Genomic DNA, 24,058 nt, shown 5'->3' on the forward strand with positions numbered 1-24,058 from the left:
CGCCAGGCTGGTGCCACTCTAAGGTGGAGGTCAGGTCCCCTCACCATCATCACTCAGCTGACCCCTTTCTCTCTTCCAGAGTCATCTATAACCTTAACCTTCTCAAATATTTGAGAACAATGGGAAGACCTGGGGCACCCATCTGGGTTTCTATGTCACCACAGAAATTATCACCAATTTTGGAGATCCCAGGGTCTCTGTGTCATGCTGACAGACCCCAGACCAGAACACGGCAGAGGCCGACACTTGGTGGGGGGGGGGGGGGGGGGCGGTCGGCCTCTCGGTTGACTTGTCACCATCAGCCTTGCTATAGAAAGTGTGCTCCACAGTCCAGTATGGTCAGCATCACCTGAGAGCTTGTTAGATGCAGACTCTCAGGTCCACCCCACCCCTGCTGAGTCGGGCTCTGCATTTTAACAGGATCTGCAGACCCTCCCTGTGCATTGAAGTTGGGGAGAGGCTGCCCCACCCCACATTATGAAGTCTCAGCCAGGCTGGGCAAGCATATGACCTGACCGGCTGCTAAAACATTTCGAAGGTGTCACCTGGGGGTTCGCAGTCTTCATGAAGCTCCACAGGTGATTCCCATGCATTGTGGGTATGATGTCCCTGTGACAGGAGTTCCTGATGTGCCTACCCCGCCAGGCTACTGCTCTGAAGGGAAAAGCCAGAAGGGGATGAGGGAGGGCAGTCGGGGAGGCTGAGTGTGCATCTGGTCCAGAGGAGTGGGGACCCTGGAACTGGACACCCCAGGTTTGTGCTTGTCCACGCAAGTGTGTGTGTAGGGGTGTGTGTGCAGGGGTGTGTGTAGGTGTGTGTGTGTGTATAGGTGTGTGGAGTGTGTGTGTGTAGGGGTGTGTGTGTGCAGGAGTGTAAGAGTGTGTAGGTGTGTGTGTCTGTGTGTAGGTGTGTTGTAGGTGTGTATGTGTGTAGGTGTGTGTGTGTCGGTGTGTGTGTAGGTGGAGAATCACTGCTCTAGAAGGCAGAGGCCTCCGCAGAGCTCAGGGAATAGAAACACAGACAGAAGGGGAAGGGGGCGGGGCCACTAGGGAGGGAAGGAAGAGCGGGGAGGCAGTGGGAGGGGCCTGGGCAGAGGCCCCGCCCCGGGCCACGTGACCCAGCCAAGTGCTCCTGCCCCGGGAGGAGGCCCAGCGCAGAGCGGGAAGGACAGCAGAGCTCACACAGCGACTGCAGGCCCTGTGAGCGTTTCTGGACCGGAAGTTCTCCTCACAGAGAGAGGGGCCAGCAGACAGCAGGCCCCATGGAGCCCCCGTCAGGCCCTGCAAGCAGGAGGCATGTCCCCTGGAACAGGCTCCTCCTGGCAGGTGAGAGGGGCCAGTTTTCAGGGAGAGGGCAGAGACTGGAGAACAAGAGACGGGCTGGTCTCTGAGGGAGACGCGGCTCTGAGAGGGGGCAGAGGACTTCTGTTCAGGCCTGAGGGCAGAGGGCGGGGAGCAGGGGAGGTGGGGGGCTCAGCCCCAGGGGACTCTCCATGAACTAGAGTCAGTGAGGGGCGGGAAGACCTCAAATGGTATAGGTTTTACAAGTTATTTAAGAAATTATTCTTCACTGAGCAATAACTGTTGAAGACTGATGGCAATAATAACAATTTATGTCTGGGTGTTACTCCAGAAAGAACACACCAGGACACTAGACAACACCCTTTTCTACAACTCCTAAAAGGACAAACACCAGGCTGTAGAGGCTCCTTCACCAGGAATTTGGGTACAAGAAAATCAGACAAGCCCCTGCTCTCACGGAGCTTACACTCTGTGGGGAGGAAGACAGACAAGCAGAGAGATCTAGAATGTGCTGTCGGTGCTGACAGGCGTCATGCAGGAAACAGACAGGGAAGGGTCAGCAAGTGAACACGGAGGGTCTTTAGAGCAGGTGGGGGGGGGCATCTCCCAAGAGCACCTGAGTGTGAGCAGGTGTGTGAGGGCAGCGAGGGAGTGAGCCAGGGGACAGCTAGGAAAACAGAGGAAAAAACGACCCCAGAGGGGCTGAAGTGACGGGGTCATGCTGCTGACCTTGAACCACGCACACACACACACACACACCCCCCAAGGCTGAGGGATGAAGAGAGCTGCTCAGAACCCAGGGCACCATTTCCCCATCCCCCACACAGGCCAGAATATTAACTGGTTTCTCTCGCTTCCCTCCAAGTCGCGCTCTTATCCTTCTGGCCCCCGCCCACCACTGCCCGCCTCACTGTTGACACGGTGCCCCCACTGGCTGCAGAAGGGTCAATCGTTGTTTTCAACGTCCTCGGAAAAGAAGGACTTGTCCTAGGCTATGGCTGGTTCAGAGGGAACAGGGTAGATAGAGCAGCTGCAATTGACGTCTACCAAGTACTTAACAATTCATTTACACCTGGGCCTGCAAACACCGGTCGAGAGACAATAAAACCCAATGGCTCCCTGATAATCCAGTCTGTCCAGAAGCGGGACTCGGGAACCTACACTGTGGTCACTGTAAAGGCTGATTTAACAAACGTTTCGGCATCTGGAGATCTCCAAGTATACAGTGAGTACTTCCTCTCTGACCCCAGGGTGTCGGGTGAGGTGACTTCTGTTCACACTCGCAGGACTGACAGACCCAAATGGTGCCTCCATCTCCCTCTACATTATGTGCCGTGTTGGGGTTTGAAGATTTAGTGCAGGACACACACTGTGGAGACAAACTCCAAAGGGTCAGAATTCCATTCAGGGGATCTGGACCCTGCAGACACTGTGCAGAAAGAAGGACGGTCTGATGGGAGGGACTCAGCAAAGGGAGAGAACTCTCAGTCCAGGCCCCTGGGTCCCTCCCTGCAACCATGACCCTGAGGAAGACCCTGCAGGACTCAATAGGGGCCTGGCCTGAGGGATCCTCACAGAGAAGCTCAGGCCCACAGGGAAGCCCCTCCCCAGACCCTGTCCCAGGGTCCCGGCTCCAGCGACCACGGAGAACCGTGCCGCCGGTGGGTGTTGGCCTCCCAGGCAGGGCTAATGGGGCGGATGATTCCCAGCTCCCTGAGGCCAAGGTTTCTCTGGATGCAGAGTCCTAGGAGGCTCTGGCCACACGTGCCGCCTGTCTCTCCAGGGAGGGGAGCCATGTTTATCCTCTGACTACCTGCCCCTAAAGTGCACTGAGAGCCGAGTCTCACCGCGGCTGTGGGGCTGCTCTGCCGTGGGAGGGTTTCCAGGGGTGGGGGGCAGGGGGCCTGCTTCTGGGCAGTGGTGGGGCTCTTGGACCTCTGGATGTTTGAAGTCACTTGAAACCCCCAATTTGAAGTCGCTTGCAAATGGACATTTCTCACTTTCTGCTCTTCCCATGTGTCTCACTTCTTTCTCCTTCATTCCATCAAGGACTGGCCCTGCTCTGCACAGCTTCCCTGCCCTTAGATGCAAACATGTGCGCTCAGTCATGTCTAACTCTTCACGACCCGATGGACCGTAGCCCGCCAGGCTCTTCTGTCCATGGGATTCTACTAGAGCAGGTTGCCGTTTCCTTCTCCAGGGAATCTTCCCAACCCAGGAATCGAACTCACATCTTTTATGTCTCCTGCATTGGCAGGCAGGCTCTTTACCAGCTGAGCCATCAGGGAAGCCCCCACCCCCTGCCCTTAAGCCTTCCACAGATATTTCCCCAATTGACTGACTACCCTGTTCCCAGCCTGGCTTGTGGCCAGGCACGCCCTCCTAGGCGATAGTAAAGGACTCAGAAATCTGGGAGCAGCAGCCTCTGTGGGACTCCAGAACGAGCCACTTTCCCCAGGTCACCAGGAGAATGAGCTTCTGCTGTCATCATTTTATGATAGGAGTAACACATTAATGTCTCAGACGCAGAGTGATGGAAAATGAGGGGTGGTTGTAGTTGGAAATCTTTCCAACAAGATTGTACCAAGCTCAGAGGGTCACTGTCACTATATATATCTAGACCGGGAGACTGGACATGGTCATCCTCATTCCCTAATAAATTATTTTGTTGTTGTTTCTTAGTTGCTCAGTCAGGTCTGACTCTTTGTGACTCCATGGACCATAACCCTGCAGGCTTCTCTGTCCATGGGATTTCCCAGGCAAGAACACTGGAGTGGGTTGCCATGCCCTTCTCCAGGGGATCTTCCCGACCTAGGGCTTGAACCCATGTCTTCTGTATTGACAGGCGGATCTTTTACCTCTGAGCCTCCGGGAAAGCCAGTAATAAATTTTTTAAAAAGAAATAATTGCCTTTCCTGCTTTGTGTAAAGTTCCCTCAGCCCCACAGAAACACAGGTGTGGCACAACTGTCTTCCGTAACATACACAGAAGGGTATATAACGAATGAGACCTGAAACTTTTTAGAACCAAAGGAAGTTCTAGGAAAGGGTCCATCAAAGTTCACAGGAAAAATTTCACTTCAGGCTGAGGATGCTGTATACACGGGTTGAGAAGGTATTACAGAGATGTCTCATGGATGGGTCAGGGTCATCCAGGTATTGTTGGGGTGAGGGAGGAAAGGGAGCCTTCTCCTTACACATCCTGTCTTGAAGAGAGACCCACGACCTTGTTCACAGGCTCAGGGTCCTGCTCGGGGTCGCCTTTACAGAGCTCGCTGGGCCCCGGCAGTGGCTAAGACACCCGAGGAAGGAGCATGGCCCCAGGCCACTGACCTCGTCTCAGTCACCTCCTCTGTTCTCTCCACAGGCCTGCTGCAGCAGCCCTCCATCCAAGTCAGCGACCCCGTGGACAGAGATAAAGAGAACAAGGTGGTCATTACCTGTAACACAAACGAAACTGACATCAGCATCAAGTGGATCTTCAATGGCCAGTATATAAAAGCCGCAAAGAACATCTTCCTGTCCGAGGACGGGAAGAAACTCACCATAGACCCCATCAAGAAGGAGAATGCCGGGAAGTATCAGTGTGAGATCTTCAACATAGGCACTTCCAACAGAAGTGGGATCTTTGAGCTGAAGGTGAAGAAATGTAAGTGACTGCGTATCCTGTGTTCCACCTTCCCAGAGGATGCCTCCACCAACGGGAGGCACGATGGCTTGAGGTCACAGCAGGCGGAATATCAGTGAGGAGACCGTTACAATAAAAAGCCAGCAAGATCTTAATAGCTCTATCTCTGAAAAAAAAGTTGGAGGGGCTTCCCTGGTGGCTCAGAGGATGAAGAATCTGCCTGCAATGTAGGAGATCCAAGTTTGATCCCTGAGTTGGGAAGATTCCCCTGGAGAAGGGAATGGCTACCCACTCCAATATCCTTGCCTAGAGAATTCCATGGACAGAGGAGCCTGGTGGGCTACAGTCCAGGGGGTTGCAAAGAGTTGGACCGGACTGAGCGACTAACACACACACACAAACATGCACACACACACACACACACACACACACAGAAAAAGAAATACAGTAAGTTTCTAATCCTGGGGCTGGCATTTACTCTGTTACCTTACACAAGATTTTTTTTCCTGGTACACACTCTTTATAAGGTAAAAAAAAAAAAGTAAGATTTATCATGTAAATAATTTTGAAGTTTATAGCCCAGTGGTATTAAGTCCATTCATATTGTTTTGCAGTCATTACCCACATCTATCCAGTACACCTTGCTTAGTACTGTCATCTAAGCAATATTAAGGCTTCCAGTCCATGAACACTTATCATTTATTCATGTCTTCTTTAATTTCTCATACTATGTTTTTCCTTTGAAAAAAAAATTTTTTTAGTTTCTCTTATACAAGTCTGTCAGCTCCAAAATTCCTCAATTTTATTCTTATTGATGCTGTTATAAGTGGAATTTATTTTTATAAAAATGATGGTTAGATACTATGATTCAGGTAGCAATACCTTAACTGTATGAATATTGTCAGATCCACAGGCCTCTGCCATTTTTGTCAAAGGGAGTGTTAGCCTTATCTCATTCATACAATATATAAAGGGAAGTTTTAAAACTTTCTTTTCATATTGTTCACTGTTCATATATAGAAATACAACTGCATTTATGTGTTGGTTTCATATGCTGCAGCTCTATCAAATTTGTTTATTAGACCTAACAGTTTTTTGTGAAATTAGGGTTTCCTGTTAATATATAAGGCCACATCCTCTGCAAACAGTTAATTTTGCTTCTTAATTTACAATTTCAGTATCTTTTCTTTTTTCTTTCTTTGGCACTGAATTGGTCTATTACTTTTTTTAAATGTTATTTTTTTGTAATTCACAAAGTTTTATTAGAATTAAATGAGATACCTGGTATAGGTTCTTAATGCAATGGGCACTTTTTTATTAATTATTTAAAATAATTTTTAAATTTATTTTTGGCCGGGCTGGGTCTTTGTAGCTGTGTGGGCTCTTTCGCATAGACTTAATTACTCTATTGAATATGGGATCTTCTCAGACTGGGGTGAAACCCATGTCTCCTGCATTGGCAGGTGGACTCTTTACCACTAAGCCACCAGGGAAGTCCTATCTATTTCTTTTAATATTGTTTTGAATAGAAGTGGCAAAAGCAGGCATCCTTATCTTGTTCTTGATCTTAGAGGGAAAACTTTCAGTCTTTCACACTTAGAATGGTGTTAGATGCGGGTTTTAATATATGGCCTCTATAACACTGGAGCTTCCCAGGTAGCGCGTGAGTAGTAAAGAACCTGTCTGCCAAGGCAGGAAATGTAAGAGACACAGGTTCAATCCCTGGGTCAGGAAGATTCTCCTGAAGAAGGGCATGGCAATCCACTCCAGTATTCTTGCCTGGAGAAGTCCATGGACAGAGGAGCCTGGCGGGCTACAGTCCATGGGGTCGCAGTCTTTGTGATTCCACTTTGGTAGCATCTGTGTTTCTAGGAATTTGTCCATTTTACTGAAGTTATGCAATTTGTTGGCATGCAGTTATTCATAATACTCCTATAACTCATCATTTCTTGAGAATTAGTAGCAATGTGCCCACTTTCCTTCCTGATTTTAGTAATCTGAATCTTCCCTGTTTTTCTTGATCAGTCTAGTTAAAGTTTTGTCAAAATTGTTCATCATTTGTCCCCAATTATTTATTTTCTTTGCTGTGCTGGATCTTCATTGCTGTGCTGGCTTTTCTCGAGCTGTGGTGAGTGGGGTTTACTCTCCAGTTGCAGTGCACGGGAGTCTCATTGCGGTGGCTTCTCTTGTTCTGGAGAATGGGCTCTAGGGCCTACGGACTTCAGTAGTTGCAGCCCGTGGGCTCAGTAACTGCAACTCTCTGGCTCTAGAGCACAGGCTTAGTAGTTGTGGAGCACAGGCTCAGCTGCTCTGCGGCGTGTGGGATCTTCCCAGATCAAGGGTCAAACCGATGTCTCTTGAATTGGCAGACTAGTTCTTTACCACTGAGCCACCAGGGAAGCCTTTCTTATTCTTTTCTGAAGAACCAATTTCTTGTTTTATTGTTTTTTCCCTATTACTTTTCCATTCTCTATTTTATTTATCTCCACTCTGTTATTTTGTCTTTCCTTCTGCTAGCTTATGGTATGGTTTGTTCTTTTGCTAGTTCCTTCAGTTGTAACATTTGGTTGTTGATTTGAGATCTTTCTTCTTTTTTAAGGTAACCATTTACAATTATAAATTCTTGCATGAGATTCCTAACTTCACTGAGCCTCAGAGTCCTCAACTGAAATCGTACTAAAAAGTCTCTGCTTCATGTCATTGTTTCAAAGATTTAACGTACTATTCAGTTAAACCCTTAGTAAAATGCCACACGCTGAGGACATGTTCCATAACTATTAAATGCTATTATTACTGTTACTACCATTGGGTTCTATAAAATCAGGTATTCCTACAGTCAAGGACTACACTAGATCCACCTCTTATTAGTTATATGACTTTGGGTACCTTTTTTTTTTATCATCACTGGAAGTCTCGGGTTTTTCATCTATCATGTGGAATAATGTTGACCTGCACTCAATATGCCAGCAAACTGGGAAAACTCAGCAGTGGCCACAGGACTGGAAAAGGTCAGTTTTCATTCCAATCACAAAGAAGGGCAATGCCAAAGAATGTTCACTCTACCATACAATTGCACTCATCTCACACGCTAGCAAAGTAATGCTCAAAATTCTCCAAGCCAGGCGCTAACAGTAGATGAACTGTGAAATTGCAGATGTTCAAGCAGGATTTAGAAAAGACAGAGGAACCAGAGATCAAATTGCCAAAATCCATTGAATCATAGAAAAAGAAAGAGAATCCCAGAAAAACATCTACTTCTGCTTTATTGATCACACCAAAGCCTTTGACTGTGTGGATCACAAGAAACTGTGGAAAATTCTTAAGAGTTGGGAATACCAGACCACCTTACCTACCTCCTGAGAAATCTGTATGCAGGTCAAGAAGCAACAGTTAGAACCGGATGTGGAACAACAGACTGGTTCCAAATTGGGAAAGGAGTATGTCAAGGCAGTATATTGTCACCCTGTTTATTTAACTTATATATAGAGTACATCATGTGAAATGCCAGGCTCGATGAAGCATAAGCTGGAATCAAGATTGCCAGGAGAAATATCAATAACCTCAGATATGCAGATGATACCACCCTTATGGCAGAAAGTGAAGAGGAACTAAAGAGCCTCTTGATGAAAGTGAAAGAGGAGAATGAAAAAGCTGACTTAAAATACAACATTCAAAAAACGAAGATCATGGCATCCGGTCCCATCACTTGATGGCAAATAGATGAGGAAACAGTGGAAACAGTGACAGACTTTTATTTTCTTGGGCTCCAAAATCACTGCAGATGGTGACTGCAGCCATGAAATTAAAAGATGCTTACTCCTTGGAAGAAAAACTATGACCAACCTAAACAGCATATTAAAAAACAGAGACAAACAAAGGTCCATCTAGTCAAAGCTATGGTTTTTCCAGCAGTCATGTATGGATGTGGGAGTTGGACTAAAGGAAAGCTGAGTGCCGAAGAATTGATGGTTTTGAACTGTAGTGTTGGAGAAGACTCTTGAGAATCCCTTGGACTGCAAGAAGATCCAACCAGTCAATCCTAAAGGAAATCAGTCCTGAGTATTCATTGGAAGGACTGATGCTAAAGCTGAAACTCCAATACTTTGGCCACCTGATGCAAAGAACTGACTCATGTGAAAAGACCCTGATGCTGGGAAAGATTGAAGGCAGGAGAAGGGGACGACAGAGGATGAGATGGTTGGATGGCATCACCGACTCAATGGACATGAGTTTGAGCAAGTTCTGGGAGTTGGTGACGGACAGGGAAGCCTGGTGTGCTGCAGACCATGGGGTCGCAAAGAGTCAGACACTACTGAGCGACTGAACTGAACTGAATGTTGACCTGGCAGGGTTATTATATGAATCAAATGTGGTATGTGTAAAGTATATAGCAGAGAGTCTGTCATATAATAAGTACCTCGTAACAATAGCTAACATCAGCATTCATCTTCAGATTTGAGTTGACTAGTGAAGAAAACAGAAATAAAAGAGAAAGTGATGCAAAAAACATTACATATTGGAAGGGAGGGAAAGGATAAAACAAAAGACTCATAGGAACATGTTACTGACTAAATATGGGAGAAGAATAAAAAAGGATTTGACTGCAAGGTTTCTTGTCTGATATGATACTTTTCATCCTTCAGATGCAGCCAAGATGACACTAGACATACAAGACATTTACTGGAAGAGTGCCTGTTTAGGAAAGTGGGGCAGAAGTGGGAGGAGCCTGGGAAGGTCCTCAGACCACAAGGCATATCTGACCCAAGTGAAAGAGAAAGAGAAGGAAGGAAGTTTTAGGCTGCAGTGCAGTTTTAGAGAGTGTCTGCAAAGCTGATGGGGAGTCCTTGAGCTAAAGTTACCCATGGGGGAAGATCATTTCTCATCAGTTCAATTAAGTTGCGGGAACTGGAATTCCATCACCTCCACTAGCTTTGCTTGTAGTCATGCTTCCTAAAGCCCATTTGACTTTGCATTCCAGGATGTCTGGCTCTAGGTAAGTGATCACACTATTGCGGTTATCTGGGTCATGAAGATCTTTTTTGTATGGTTCTTCTGTTTATTCTTGCCACCTCTTCTTAATATCTTCTGCTTCTGTTAGGTCCATAACATTTCTGTCCTTTATTGTGCCCATCTTTACATGAAATGTGCCCTTGGTATTTCTAATTTTCTTGAAGAGATCTCTAATCTTTCCCGTTTTATTGTTTTCCTCTATTTCTTTGCAGTGATCACTGAGGAAGGTTTTCTTATCTCTCCTTGCTATTATTTGGAACTCTGCATTCAAATGGTATATCTTTCCTTTTCTTCTTTGCCTTTGGCTTCTCTACTCTTCTCAGCTATTTGTAAGGCCTCCTCAGCAACCATTTTTCCTTTTTGCATTTCTTTTTCTTGGGGATGGTCTTGATCACTGCCTCCTGTACAATGTCATGAACCTCCATCCATAGTTCTTCAGGTACTCTGTCTATCAGATCTAATCCCTGTCACTTCCTCTGTATAATCATAGGGGGTTTGATTTAGGTCATACCTGAATGGTCTAGTGGTTTTCACTACTTTCTTCAATTTAAGTCTGAGTTTTACAATAAGGAGTCCATGATCTGAGCCACAGTCAGCTCCTGGTCTTGTTTTTGCTAACTGTGTAGAGCTTCTCCAGGCCAGAATAGTGCAGTGGATAGCCTATCCCTTCTCCAACAGGTCTTCCCAACCCAGGAATCAAACCCGGGTCTCCTGCATTGTAGGGACATTCTTTCCCAGCTGAGCCACCAGGGAAGGCCCTATCATTTCTCATAGAATTATTGAATTAACATCCTTACCGGGAGCCAGTGTGAAGGGTGTTCTCTGTGCAAAGGGGCAGTGAATTCAGAGGGCTTTCCATCAATAAATGCCCACCACAAGACACCTGAGAGGCGTATATTTATAGCTGTTACACCTGGTACCCAGAGAAAGATGCAGTCATGAAACGGTGGGAAGTGATGTGTGGGTTAGTCACTCAGTCGTGTCCGACTCTTTGCGATCCCATGGACTGTAGCCCCCCAGGCTCCTCTGTCCATAGAATTCTCCAGGCAAAAATACTAGAGTGGGTTGCCATTTCCTCCTCCAGGGGATCTTCCCGACCCAGGGATCAAACCCATATCTGCTATATTGCAGGCAGATTCTTTACCAACTGAGCCACCAGGGAAGCCCCAGGAAAAGGTGGGAAGTTATAACGTACAAAACCATGAAAAGGGGGGAAATAGTAACATACAAAAATAACCATCAGTCCTTCTTACATTTCCAAAGCCTTCAGAAATATATGTGTGCAGAAAAGGCCAGATTGGAACTGAGGCAACTCTGGTCACCAACCTAGAAATACATGGAGAGAGAAAGAAACTCACAAGGATCTAGTCACCTAATCACCACACAACAGCTGTCCCAGAGAAAATCGATTTCTTGAAGGCACAAGTAGAGACTACTTAATGTTGACAGCTGTTTCGTAGAGCACCTCCCACTGTAAAATAATGTCACTTTCATTCATTCTTTTCTTTTCTTTCCATTACAGCCTCTCTGTTTGACCTCACAACTGGTACTGTTGTTGGCATCCTGGTTGTAACTTCAGTTTGTTTGGGTCTGATAGCAGCCCTGGTGTATTTTCTGTTTTTCAAATAAACAGTAGGGTATGCCACCTTTCCTTTTGTTCCACTTTCTTTGAGACTGACTGCCCTGCTTGGGAGAGGGAAGGAGAGTTCGTCTCCATCTCTGGCCTTGATCTGTTCCTCAGTCTTCCTAAAGCCCTACTTCTCAGCACTGATTTTTATGGGTCTCCTCTTCCCTGGTCTTCATGCTTCCTGAACCCCCCCCCCCTTGGACATGGCTATTCCCACGCCCATCTGATTTACAGGGGTGTCAACTAAAAAAGGTGAACAACTTGAGAGCTGCGAGTTACGTTTTATTTGGGGCAAAATGAGGACTGCAGCCCGGGAGGCAGCACCTCAGATAGCTCTGATAGCCTGCTCCGAAGAGGCAGTCGGGGAAGGTCACTATGTAAGATTTCGTTGAAGGGGGAGTTCAAGGCAATTAAGCGCTTACTTTATAAGAGGCTTTCTGCAAGACATGAGGAGGTAATGTCATCATGACGGGACTTAGTGCTTTTCTCGAGATGAGGAGATGCAAGGATGGGAATCATGCAAACAGTTTTCCTCTAGTTGTGGGTAGCTGGGGCTCCTTTTCATCACAGTGCGCAGGCTTTTCATTGGGGTGGCTTCTCTTGTCGCCTTGCCTGGAGACTTCCATAGACAGAGTAGCCTGGCAGGCTGTAGTCCGTTTGGTCACAAAGAGTTGGACACGACTGAACGACTAACACTTTCACTTTCTGTGGAGACTGAACCCTGTGCTACTGCAGCTGTTGACCTTCAACACCCACTGAGGGAATTCAGGGTGGCATGAGGCACTCTGTGCTCCAGGGAATCTGGTGGGGTAGCTGGACATTTTCAGGAACTGATTTCATGATTCCCATCCTTGCGCAGCCAAAAATAAATAAATTTTTAAAAACCTGTTTCTAAAACAATCTATGAACTTTCAGGAGTTGAACAATCCAGGTTAGCAACACCCAAATCAATCAATCAATCAATGTGTCATTCCTACTCTAAAGAAGACCTCCAGTTAGTTCCCTTCAAAGAGTAACCAGCATCCTCACTTCCAATGCATGAGATAGGTCTGCCTGTTCTTGGTTATCCACACAGGAAAAACACAGTACGTCCTTAATGTGTCTGGTTCTCTCATTCAAAATCATGAGAGTCATCCATCTCATTGTATGCTGTTGTGCTTAATTTATTCTCATTGCTCTATCATTGTATCTGTTGTAACCACGAGTTCTGGGAAACAAACTCACTCAGAAGGACAATGCAGATAGTGGAGTGCAGTTTATTACACTGGCGGGCCCAAGGCAGAGTCTCCTCTTAGCCAAGGACCCCGACCAGTTTTTGTGAAAACCTTGTATACCCTAAGCGTACGTGCCCAAACCCACCTCCCCAAAATTCCCTGAAACTAGTCTGAACAAAGGATAAAGAAAGATACAATCAAAGTTAACCCATGATTCATATGTCTTAAGCCTAGGTAGTTAACAGTGGACAATTATCAATAGGCTTGTGGTCATACCCCAATAAGCATAATAGAATGTATGATTCTATTCGGTTACCAGATAATTAGGGTGTTTTTTAGGCGATGGAGAGCCCTCGGGCTCTTCCTTCCAGGGGCCTGGTTTTCCAGTTGGTATGTCGTTTCCATAGATACTGGGCATATAGCTCAAAGTCCACAGTCCGGACCAAGATGGAGTCCTGCTTTCAAGATTGAGCCTGTTCTGTTTCCTCCTTCATTCTGATTTCATGGCTGCAGTTACCATCTGCAGTGATTTTAGAGCCCAAGAAGAAGAAATCTGTCACTACTTCCACCTTTTCCCCTTCTATCTGCCATGAAGTAATGGGGCCAGATGCTATGATCTTAGTTTTTTTAATATTTAGTTTTAAGCCAGCTCTTTCACTCTCCTTCACCCTCATCAAGAGATTCTTTAGTTGCTCTTCGCTTTCTGCCATTAGAGTGGTATCTGTATATCTGAGGTTGCTGATGTCAACATCAACCAGATACAATCTGTTTTCATCTATGAGCTCTTATCAGTGTTATGCCCGATGTCCGAATCCCCGAGCAGGAAGAGAGAAGGCTTCCAAGACAATGCAACTCGCAAAAAGGGAAGTTTATTGCTGAGTCGAGTCAGGGCTCCTGCCCCATCCAACGCAGTGGTGCGGGGTCAGAGAGCCCTGAGCCCAAGCTGTTACACAAATTTATAGGGTGAGCATAAGCAGTTGGTAGCTGGCTTAAGTGGATTGGTTACATGTTTGCAAAGCAATTTTATTGGTCCAAACTTTCGCGGGCTTTTTTCAAACTTGGGCGTTCGCGGGCTTTTTCAGCTTTCCCCTAATAGATTCCCTTTTTCTTACTGGGCGCTTATTGATTGGCTGGCTCCTGGTGGCCTGATGGGGGTAGGGAATCGTACCGTTTCGGGGGGAATCTTACCATTTCGGGGGAAATTGAAACTTAGGTCCAGGCCGCCTGTCATGGTGTTAGCCCTGGCAGCCTCACAATCAGATACAATCTGCTGGGACTGGGGAAAGGACTCAGAAATTTACCCTCTAGAGATTATTTAAATAATGGTCAAAGAATGTACAACTGGGATTATTGTTTTTTCCCCCTTGCTTCTGAGATATTCTGCCATTTTAATTTTTGTAACTGCTTGTTTATGTGAAAGGGGTTCTGTTTAACTTGCTGCATAAGCCAGTCTGACTGCTTTAGAGGAAAGAAGCCACCAAAGTCCTGCATGTCCCTCTGACCAGGAGTTCCCCAAGGCCTCTGTGTGAGGGGCCCCACACAGAAAATGAGAAGCAGTAGTTTTCTACATTCATGCCCGGAAATGGATCCCACTCCCATTCTCGGCACCTCAGGCCAGTCATCTGCTTAGTTGCTCAATTACGTCCGACTCTGTTCGACCCCATTGACTATAGCCCGCCAGGCTCCTCTGTCCATGGGATTTCCCAAGCAAGAATACCGGAGTGTTTTGCCATTCACTTCCCCAGGGGATCTTCCCCACCCAGGGATCGAACCTGAGCCTCCTGCCTTGGCAGGCTGGTTCTTTACCACTAGCACCACCTGGGAAGCCCCAGGCCAGTCACCAACCCCCTGCTCTTCCGTCCGTCTGCCCCACTCACCTTCTCAGGATGCCTTGGTCTCTGCTGAGGGGTGTTTGGTCCTTGAGAAGCAGGAGCGCCCTGAAGGGAACACGGCCCCTTGCACTGTTAGCATTGTTTACAGTCCAGGAGGCCGCACTGGTGCGCAGGCTCCTGAGGACACAAGGTGCAGATTATGACTCAGCCCTGGGTTTCTTGAAGAGCCTCTGGAATTCTTCTCCCATGGGGTGCACAGGACCAAATTGTCGGCACAGAAAGGGAGGATGGGAAGAGGAGAGCCGCCCCTGCTTCCCACCAGCCTTCTGCACAGACGAGGCCTCCTTGGGCTGCTGAGAGAAAGGCTTTATTCCACCTTCATGATGGACCTCCTGCTGTGTGGAACTGGCCCCCAGAGAGGGGTGGCTGGGAGCGCTCTGTACTCAGGTACCTCTTTCAGGGTTTTCTCACCCTGATACAGACTGTGTACACCTGCCCTCATGCAAGCACTTCTGCATAATTTAATTTTGCCTGGCTAAGGCCACTTTTGAATGATTTGTAAAATTTGCTTTATTTTATAATAAAAATTATATATCAGACACCAACATGTTGCCTCGCAGTTGGTACTGCTTTCTGCATTGCCTTCTTTACAGGCAGAAGAAACAGAAATTGTTCAACAGAGAGTCAGAGTGAGCCTGTTTTTAAGTCCAGAGGTATTGGATCCTGGGATCCAAGAGCTCAATAAATTCACGTGCACCCTGCTGACAAAGTGCGTCCACCTAGAGCCACAGGTCACTGCTCCAACCTGCCTGGAAGTACCTGCCTGTCTTCCTCTGGGAGAGAAGGAGAGAAGATGATTTCATGAGTAAAAGGTCTGCTGGGCTCTTCGCTAAGGACACATTGCACTGCCCACGCAGATGGCTCCAGGGCATCCCATGCCTGATCCAGTGTTCACTCCCACAGTCTCCATGGGCTCAGTTGTGTAGAAATCTCTCCAGCACATCCCGCCTCCTTGTTCTCTGTCCCTTTTTCTGCCCCTCAGAGAGTCAGAGCTCTTCCAACCAGGATAACCTTCCTTTATTAATTCCACCAAGAATTAGCCTGTCATCTCATTTCCTTCACTTCCAAGCAATTGGAACATGTGCTGTGTTTCCCCTCCTCTTCCCCTGACTTCTCCTGGCCCTCTGCTGTGGTGCCTCCTTCCCAAGACTGCTGGAAGCAGCAATAAAATCAGTACCCAGGGGACTTCCCTGGTGGTTCAGTAGTGAAGAATCTGCCTTCCACCGCAGGGGGCACCAGTTCAATCCCTTGTCCAGGAAGATCCCACATGCCATGGAGCAACTAAGCCCATGGGCCACAATTACTGAACCCATGCTCTGCAACAAGAAAAACCACCCCAATGACAAGCCAAGCACCACAACTAGAGAGTCGCCCCCCGACTCACTGCAACTAGAGAAAGACTGAGTGCAGCTACGAAGACCCTGTGTAGCCAAAAATAAATAAATTCTTAGAAAGAAATAATATGCTGGCTTCTAAGTCTGTAAGTGAAGGAAGAGTCAAGCAGACTTCATTATGGTGTTATTCCAAGAAATTGCCACTGACACCAACCTTCAGCACCCACCAGGTGCTTCAGATGGCCCAGACGCCCCCACCACTTCCTCAGACTCCTGTTACCATCCAAAGGAAAACCTCACCTCTCCTGCCACACAGCTTCTAACCCAGTCACACAGGATCCTTGGCTTGTCAATGCGAGCCCCCAGAAATACACCCAGGTTCTCTTTATCCCCAACCATACCGTGTACTCAGATCCAACATTACCTGACAGGCCTGGATAGCACCACAGTCAGAAAATTGGGGTCTCTAATAAGTGGTCCCTGGAGCATTCTGACTGAGCCTCAGGTGGAGATCTCTCTGGTTTTCTTTCTTCTTTCTTTCTATCTTCTTTCTCTCTTTCAAGAGAAGGTTGGAGGGGTGGGAGGGATAAAGAGAGGCAGAGACAGAGAAGTGAAGTGAAGGTGAAAGTCGCTCAGTCCTGTCCGACTCTTTGCGACCCCGTGTACTGTATAGTCCATGGAATTCTCCAGGCCAGAATACTGAAATGGGTAGCCTTTCCCTTCTCCAGGGGATCTTCCCAACCCAGGGATCGAACCCAGGTCTCCTGCATTGCAGGCAGATTCTTTACCAACTGAGCTATGAGGGAAGCCCAGAGACAGAGAAGGGAGAGAGAAATAGAGAAGGGGGAGAGAGAAACAGGGAGAGAGACACAGAGCGAGGCTTCTCTGGTCTTCTAAAACATCCTGGGAGTAATTATTAACCAAGCGGTGTCCCATAGACAGTTCCCCTAGTTTATAGAAGGATTAATTTTTACAGCCTTTTGTTAAAACCATAACCACTTCTCTCTAGAGATTTCCTTCACCATGATATTCACTCCACAGGCCAGGATTAAAAGACTTCTTCAGATTAAGAAATCATTCAACTATAATCTCCCGTGGTCCTAAGATCATGAAAACTAACCAGATCATCTTCATTCCCAACTAAATTATTTCACAAATGGGAACACGTCCCTTAATAATATAAAGCTGTTCTGCCCAAAACATCGAGAGAGCGGGCAAGCCTGCCTCCCCAAAATAAACAGATGTGTGAAGGTCCATATAGTCAAAGTTATGGTTTATCCAGTAGTCAGATTTGTGTGAGAATTGACATAAAGAAGAATGTGAGAATTGACCATAAAGAAGGCTGGGTGCCAAAGAAATTATGCTTTCAAACTGTGGTGCTGGAGACTTTTAAGAGTCCCTTGGACAGCCAAGAGATCAAACGAATTAATCCTATAGGAAATCAACCCTGCATATTCATTGGAAGGACTGACGCTGAAGCTGAAGCTCCAGTACTTTGGCCACCTGATACAAAGAGCTGACTCATGGAAAAGACCCTGATGCTGGGAAAGACTGAGAGCAGGAGAAGAGGGCAACAGAAGATGAAATGGTTGGATGGCATCACTGATTCAATGGACAAGAATTTACGCAAACTCTGAGAGATAGTGAAGGACAGGGAAGCCTGGTGTGCCGCAACCCCTGGGTCACAAACAGTCAGACATAACTGAGCAACTGAACAACAGTGTACTGAATGAAAGGGGCTAACATTTATTCTGTCACAGAAGACCTTTGGATAGGGTCACATGGAAGCATCCTAGAAGATTTCCACCTGATGATGAGGTTGCTGGATACATGGGCTGAGAAGAGGTTCCCAGGGCTGATACCACAAGCTGTCCAATACTACAATGTTGTCCCAGCAACCAGGCAAGGGTCCCCCCAGGTGTGATCTGGGGTTCAGAGGAGATGTGCGATCATCTCTCCCATTGTCACCTGAACAGAGACCCAGGGCCTTCCTTACAGGCGCCTGTACAGAGGTCACTGGGCCCCAAGACTGAGGACGGGGCATGGCCCAGGCCCCTGACCCACTCTCAGCAGTCACCCCTCTGTCTCTCCACAGACCCAGTGGCACAGCCCTCCCTCAAGTCAGCAGCGCCACAGTCACAGAACATGAGGGTCCCGTGGTCCTGACCTGCCTCAGAGATGAGACTGGGGTCTCCATGTGCTGGTTTTTCAAAGACCAGAGAAGATGACAGAGGGGATGACCCTGACCCCCGACAACAGCACCCTCACCATAGACCGGCTCAGCACAGAGAATGCCGGGAATTATCAGTGTGAGGTCTCCAGGGGGCCAACTCCAGAATAAGTGACCCCCGTAGGCTGAGTGAGTAACCACCATTACCTCCTGTGTTAGTCGTTCAGTCCTGTCCAACTCTTGGAGACACCACAGCCCGCTAGACTCCTCTATCCATTGGATTTCCCAAGCAAGAATCCTGGAGTGGGTTGCCATTCCCTTCTCCAGGGGATCTTTCTAGCTCAGGGATTGAACCCATGTCTCCTGCATTCTTTATTGTCTAAGCCTCAGGTGAAGCCCATTTTAACCTGGAAAAACTTCTTTTATTAATTCCACCAGGAATTAGCCTATCATCTCATTTCCTTCACTTCAAGCAGTTGGAATGTGTGCTGTTTCGCCCCTCCTCACCCCTGATTTCTCCTGGCCCTCTGCTGTGAAGCCTCATTCCCAAGACCACTGGAAACAGCACTAAAACCAGTACCTGGGACTTCCTGGGCAGTCCAGTGGTTAAGACTCCACCTTCCACTGCAGGGGTTGCCATGTCCTCCTTCAGGGGATCTTCCTCACCCAGGGATTGAATCTGTATCTCTTACATCTCCTGCAGTGGCAGGTAGGTTCTTTACCACTCGTTCTACCTGGGAAGCCCCAGTGAGGTATTAAAGTCTAAATCTCCTTTTTTCTTAAGTGTACAGTGGTGTTTATATGCACTTTTATAACGTTTTGTGATAGGCTTTCCAATGAAGGTGGAAATCACACAGCAGATGAGTATTCAGGAAGTAGGGCTTCTCTGGTGGCTCAGCTGATAAAGAATTCATCTGCAGAGCAGGAGACCTGGGTTCAATCCCTCAGTTGGGAGGATCCCCTGGAGAAGGGAAAGGCTACCCACTCCAGCATTCAGGCCAGGAGAATTCCATGGACTGTATAGTCCATGTGGTCTCAAAGAGTCCAACAGGACGGAGCGACTTTCACTCTCACTTTTTCACTTTCAAGTGTTCAGTATGTTAGTTGGCACTGTTATTATTGGCTTGCTGTCACATTCAACTCCAGGTCCCTCCACTTGTCTTTCTTAGTTGCACCATCATCACTACAGTGGAAGTGACACCATTTCTTTATAGGATGGGCGGTGGTCATGTGTGGTGACAGATGGGAGCCTTGAGGCTGTAATTTGCACAACATAAACTCCCATGACTCTGTGTTGCCTATTGGTCGGTTAGGTCTCTGCTTACAGTGCTTTCATGTTCTCTAGTTTCTCACTGAAATTCTCTCGGATTCTGTGTCCATTATTGAAAGTGTGGTGTTGTAGTGTCACTGTTATGACAGAGCTATTTCTCCCCTTGATGATGCCCATTTTTGATTCACAACTCCGGTGCTGTGTTGTTAGGTGCATTATTCTATTTCCTTGATGAATGGAAACTTTTCTTGATATGTAAGGTCCTACTTTGTCTCTTGTAGGCTTTTTAGATTTAGAGATGATTATGTCAGACACTCATACAGCCACCACAATTCTCTTTTTATTACTATTTGCATAGAATATCTTTTTTCAACCTTACTTCAACCTTCTATGTCTTTGTATCTAAAGTGAGTCCCTTGAAGAGAGTAAAGAGAGGGTCATAATTTTAATCCACTCTGTCAATCTCTGCCTTTAATTAGAAGGTTGAGTCTATCTATGATTCAAATACTTCCTGGTAAGAAAGAGCTTCTGCCATCTAGCTACTTTCCATATGTCCTACATGCTTTATTCATTATTTCCTCTATTACTTACTGTTTGGTATTTAGGTGATTTCCTTTCATATGTGTCATTTTGATTCTATTCTTCCACTTTCCAGTGTATTCCAGTTCTTTTCTTAGTGCCTAACTTGAAGATGACAGTTATATCTTAAACATATACCTATCGAGTTGACATACCAACTAGATTCTATGATGTATAATACAATGTGCTCCTACACATCTCCATTCCCCCCATTCTATACACTTACTGTCATATATTTCAGCCATCCGTATACAATGTATGCCAATTATATAGATTTATAAATATCGTTTCATGCAATACCTTTGAGATAAAAAACAAGAACAAGTGATTACATAAAAGACAGTAATACTGGCTTAAATAAGATAGCTACCTACTGTGTCCCTTTGACCACTGTTCTTCATGTATTCCTATGCCTCTGCGTTACTGTGTAATGTTTGTTCAGTCATCTTAAAGGATTCCTTTTACATTTCATATATGCCATGTCTCCAAGGAATAAACTCCCTCGACTATTGTTTATCTGGGAAAGTCCTAATGAGCTTCAATGAAGGAGACTTTTCTGTACATTGCTTTCCTGGTTGACAATCTCCCTTTTAGGACTTAAATCAGTGGTCCCAATATCTTCTGGCCCTTTTCTCTGATGTGAAATTTGTTTTTCACATTATTGAAGATCCATTGTGCATGATAAGTCACTTCTCTCTTGCTGCTTTAATCATCCCCTTTCCCTCGGTCTTTCAGTGATTTGACTCTATTGTGTCAGAACATCTGTATCTTGAAAGATCCTTTTTTGGAGTTCCTTAACCACCCTTGATATGTAATCTCTCATCTAGTTTAGGAAGTTTTAAGCCATTAATTTTTTATATTTTTTTTCTTTGCTTTTTTCTCTCTTCTACTTCAGGAACTGCCATACTGCATATGTTTGTCCACTTGATGGAGTTCTGCATAATACTTTGCCTGGTTTCACTATTCCTCATTTTTTTTCCTTTCTATTCCCCAGTCTGAATAATTTTTTTTTCTATCTTCATGTTCACTAATTCTTTCTTCTACCTGCTCAAATGTCCTGATGAATCACTCTTGTAAGTTATTGCTTTCAGTTCTTGTACTTCAGCTCCAGATTTTCTTCAACCATGGATAAATAATTTAACAGTAAGAAAGAACATGTTCTTCTTGAGAAGCAGGTTCTTCTCAGACCTCTCCAATATGGATACAGCCATCCTCCCACACTAAGGTCTCCAGTGCTTTAGACATGAACACTGATTATAAAGCTACCTGGGTCAATCTCAGACAAGCACATTAGGAGTAGAAAAACACAACAGAAAGGAGGCTAGTTTTGGACCCTGAGAAGGAAGGCTCATCCCAAGGAGCACTCAGATGGCATCGATCAAGGAGCTGGACTTGTCCTCAAGTTTGATGTACCTTCTTCCCTCTAAATGATCAGGAACCACAGACAGAGTCATGCTCTTCAGTAGTCAATTCCTCCCTCCTAGAATTCCCATGCACATTCCAAGCTGGGTGCAAACAGGCCAAGTGACATGGGGACATGCATCCAATGGTCAGTGAATTGATGAGCAGAGTTTACTGCTCACGGAGAAGATGATGCTGGTCTGAGACAAGCAACCACGTCAGGACGGAGGATGCAGGGTCCCAACAGTGTGAAGTCTTCCCCCAGTCAGAATCTGTAGTTGTGACCCCAGCTCCCCAGATGAGCACTGTGAATGACCCTCAACACCTTACATCTTCCCTTGTAATTTCACTGGAAGTGGGTGTGTAATGAATGCAAATAATGAGGGTGTGGGTAGTCCCTTTCAGAGCCTGTAGAAGAATGTGTCCAGTTAATTATGCAAGACTCAGCTAATCTTGTCATGGTTTGGTTATTATTTGTGTGAGTTGTTAGACTGTGAGAAACACACTGAATCTTGTGCTTCAGTTTCCTCACCTGTAAAACTGGAGAAGAATAGCTGGATCTTAGGGATGTTGCGAGGATGTTCACTAGGAAGTTGATGAGATTAAAATCCTTCCCGGGGTACCTACACAGAGTCAGCATGCAAGAAATGTTTTCACAGGTGATATTTTGGTTTTCAACGTTTTGGGTTTTGGCTCTAGAGTTAAACAACTTGTTTATATTTTTGTTTCACCCAGTCCTAGTTCTATGACTTCCATTGAGTTTTTTAACTACTGTGTGTCTCAGATCTATGTATGTTCAGCAGGGATGACAACCCCTCCCTCATGGGGATGGAAAGATCCAAACAGATGGGTGTAAAGGATTTCCCACTGTGCCAGTCACACAGGAGGACCTGGAAACAGTTCATTAATATTATCACTACTAATCAGTGTTGAGTGGACTGGAGAGGACCTGCCCTCTAAGACCGACAATAGTGATAGAAAGAAAAAATCAGAGGGAGGGGGCATAATGTTCGACGAAAAGAGTCCTTCAAAGGAAAATGAACAGGACATGGAACTAGCTACAGTGAGAGAATGGAGAGTTAGAGCAAGTCCAAGGTTTCAAATTTGATAAAGAATGAAACGATGCAAGCACGTGCAGTGGGAGAGTCAGGAGGACACTGTGATGACAAAACACACCACAGGCAGACCTCAGAGCATTTCCTTCCTCCTAACCAGGACCTCCCCCTGTAAGACTCCTCGGGATATTCCCTCCAGTGAACTCGGACCCCACTTCCCCTCTCTCTCTCCTGCTTTCAGGGCAAGAAAACACCCAAGCGCTCAATGTGGAGACCATTGTTGGCATCGTGATTGGGCTCCTGCTTGTGCTGTCACTGGTGGCTGCCCTGGGATGTTTCATTTTCCTTCACAGGTACAATGGCATTCCCAGATTCTGCTCCTGCCCCCAGGTGACCCTAGTCCTAGAGGAAGGACACTCCATCCTCCCATTCTTGGCCTGGATCTCCAGGACCTCCCCACTGCCCCATGGATATTCTCTCTCATCCTTCAGTTCCTCCCTCACCAGGTATTGACCTGTGGCGGCTTCCTTAACACCGTCCTCTTTTATTTTGTTATTTAGTCGCGAAGTTGTGTCCAACTCCTTTGCCACACCGTGGACTCCACTGTCCACGGAATTTCCCAGGCAAGAATACTAGAGTGGGTTGCCATTTCCTTCTCCAGGGACTCTTCTTGACCCAGGTATCGAACCCACATCTCCTGCATTGGCAGGTGGATTCTTTACCTCTGAACCACCAGGGAAGCCTCATCATTCAGTTAACACAATTAAGACCCCTCCTTGTCCTAGTTCCCTATATGTAGGCTGGCAGGTTGTAAGTTCTCAGAAAAAGGTATGTCTTCCAATATATTTAAATCCAGCTACTCTGATGGGAGGCTGTCACAGGGCCAGGATCTGAGGGTAGTCCTCGCCAAGTCCACACTTGGCCAGAGAATGGAAGTCTGGACAGGCCAAGTGGGGTCAAATGCCCCCACGTGGCCGATGCATTAACAACAGCCCCTGATGCATGAGACAGAACATCATGCCAGGTCAGCAGGAGGTGGGATGTCTTTACACTTAAGGTCCAGGTAGATGGAGACAGAGGACAAGGCCACTGTCACATTTCAGCATCTCCTGGATGAAGGCAGGTGGCTGCAGCAGCGACACTGCACTCAGTGAGATCCCAGAGTCACTGGCTTCCCCTTTCCTCCCCACCCACTGGCCCTGCTCTCTCCACAGGCATGATGCATCCACTCAGACAAAGCTTTAGATGGATGGATGCCTTTCCCAGCACCTTGGTCCCTTTGCTGGCCACTTTCTCCTGAACCCTATTAGCCTGTGGTCCTGCCCCTCTGGACTCAGGGCAGATATGGCTTCTTAAGGACTTTCCTCAGCTTCCTTGCTGGGCCCTCCCCTCTAAGTAGCCTTGGTGGAGAAAGGAGGTGTCCAGCCTCTGCTTGGACATAGGGATCCTCCTGTCCCATGTTCTGACACCAAAGCCTTGACCTCCCTCTACACTCTTCACAAATTAGCCTGTTGCTTTTTTTTTTTCTAACCCCGGTTGCCTGCACCACAACAGAGGGAACTGGCCCCCAGAATTCAC

The 24,058-nt window shown here is 46.6% G+C and overlaps 1 protein-coding gene, 1 non-coding gene and 1 pseudogene across 6 annotated transcripts; 2 read left to right on the plus strand and 1 right to left on the minus strand.

Annotated features, from left to right (window-relative positions):
* The first annotated feature begins 474 nt into the window (after positions 1–474).
* Positions 475–11,589, plus strand: LOC110123303 (cell adhesion molecule CEACAM21-like). Of its 5 annotated transcripts, none has more exons than XM_020871103.2 (5): positions 475–753; positions 1,234–1,325; positions 2,167–2,526; positions 4,668–4,949; positions 11,461–11,589. In XM_020871103.2, exons 2-5 carry the CDS (start codon positions 1,262–1,264, stop codon positions 11,565–11,567), a joined length of 813 nt encoding a protein of 270 aa, XP_020726762.2. In that variant the 5' UTR covers positions 475–753; positions 1,234–1,261; the 3' UTR covers positions 11,568–11,589. The 5 variants fall into 5 exon arrangements, with proteins under 5 accessions (XP_020726762.2, XP_020726760.2, XP_020726758.2 ...); XM_020871101.2 differs by having other exon boundaries at positions 476–753; positions 1,144–1,325; XM_020871099.2 differs by having other exon boundaries at positions 482–578.
* Positions 5,771–5,895, minus strand: LOC139030113 (U6atac minor spliceosomal RNA). The gene has a single exon (XR_011482426.1). It is a non-coding gene; the product is annotated as a U6atac minor spliceosomal RNA (small nuclear RNA).
* A 6,357-nt stretch (positions 11,590–17,946) lies between the features above and the next one.
* Positions 17,947–24,002, plus strand: LOC139029983 (cell adhesion molecule CEACAM1-like; annotated as a pseudogene).
* The last annotated feature ends 56 nt before the right edge of the window (positions 24,003–24,058 follow it).

This window comes from Odocoileus virginianus, chromosome 20 (assembly GCF_023699985.2).
Source record: "Odocoileus virginianus isolate 20LAN1187 ecotype Illinois chromosome 20, Ovbor_1.2, whole genome shotgun sequence".
Taxonomy (NCBI): Eukaryota; Metazoa; Chordata; class Mammalia; order Artiodactyla; family Cervidae; genus Odocoileus; species Odocoileus virginianus.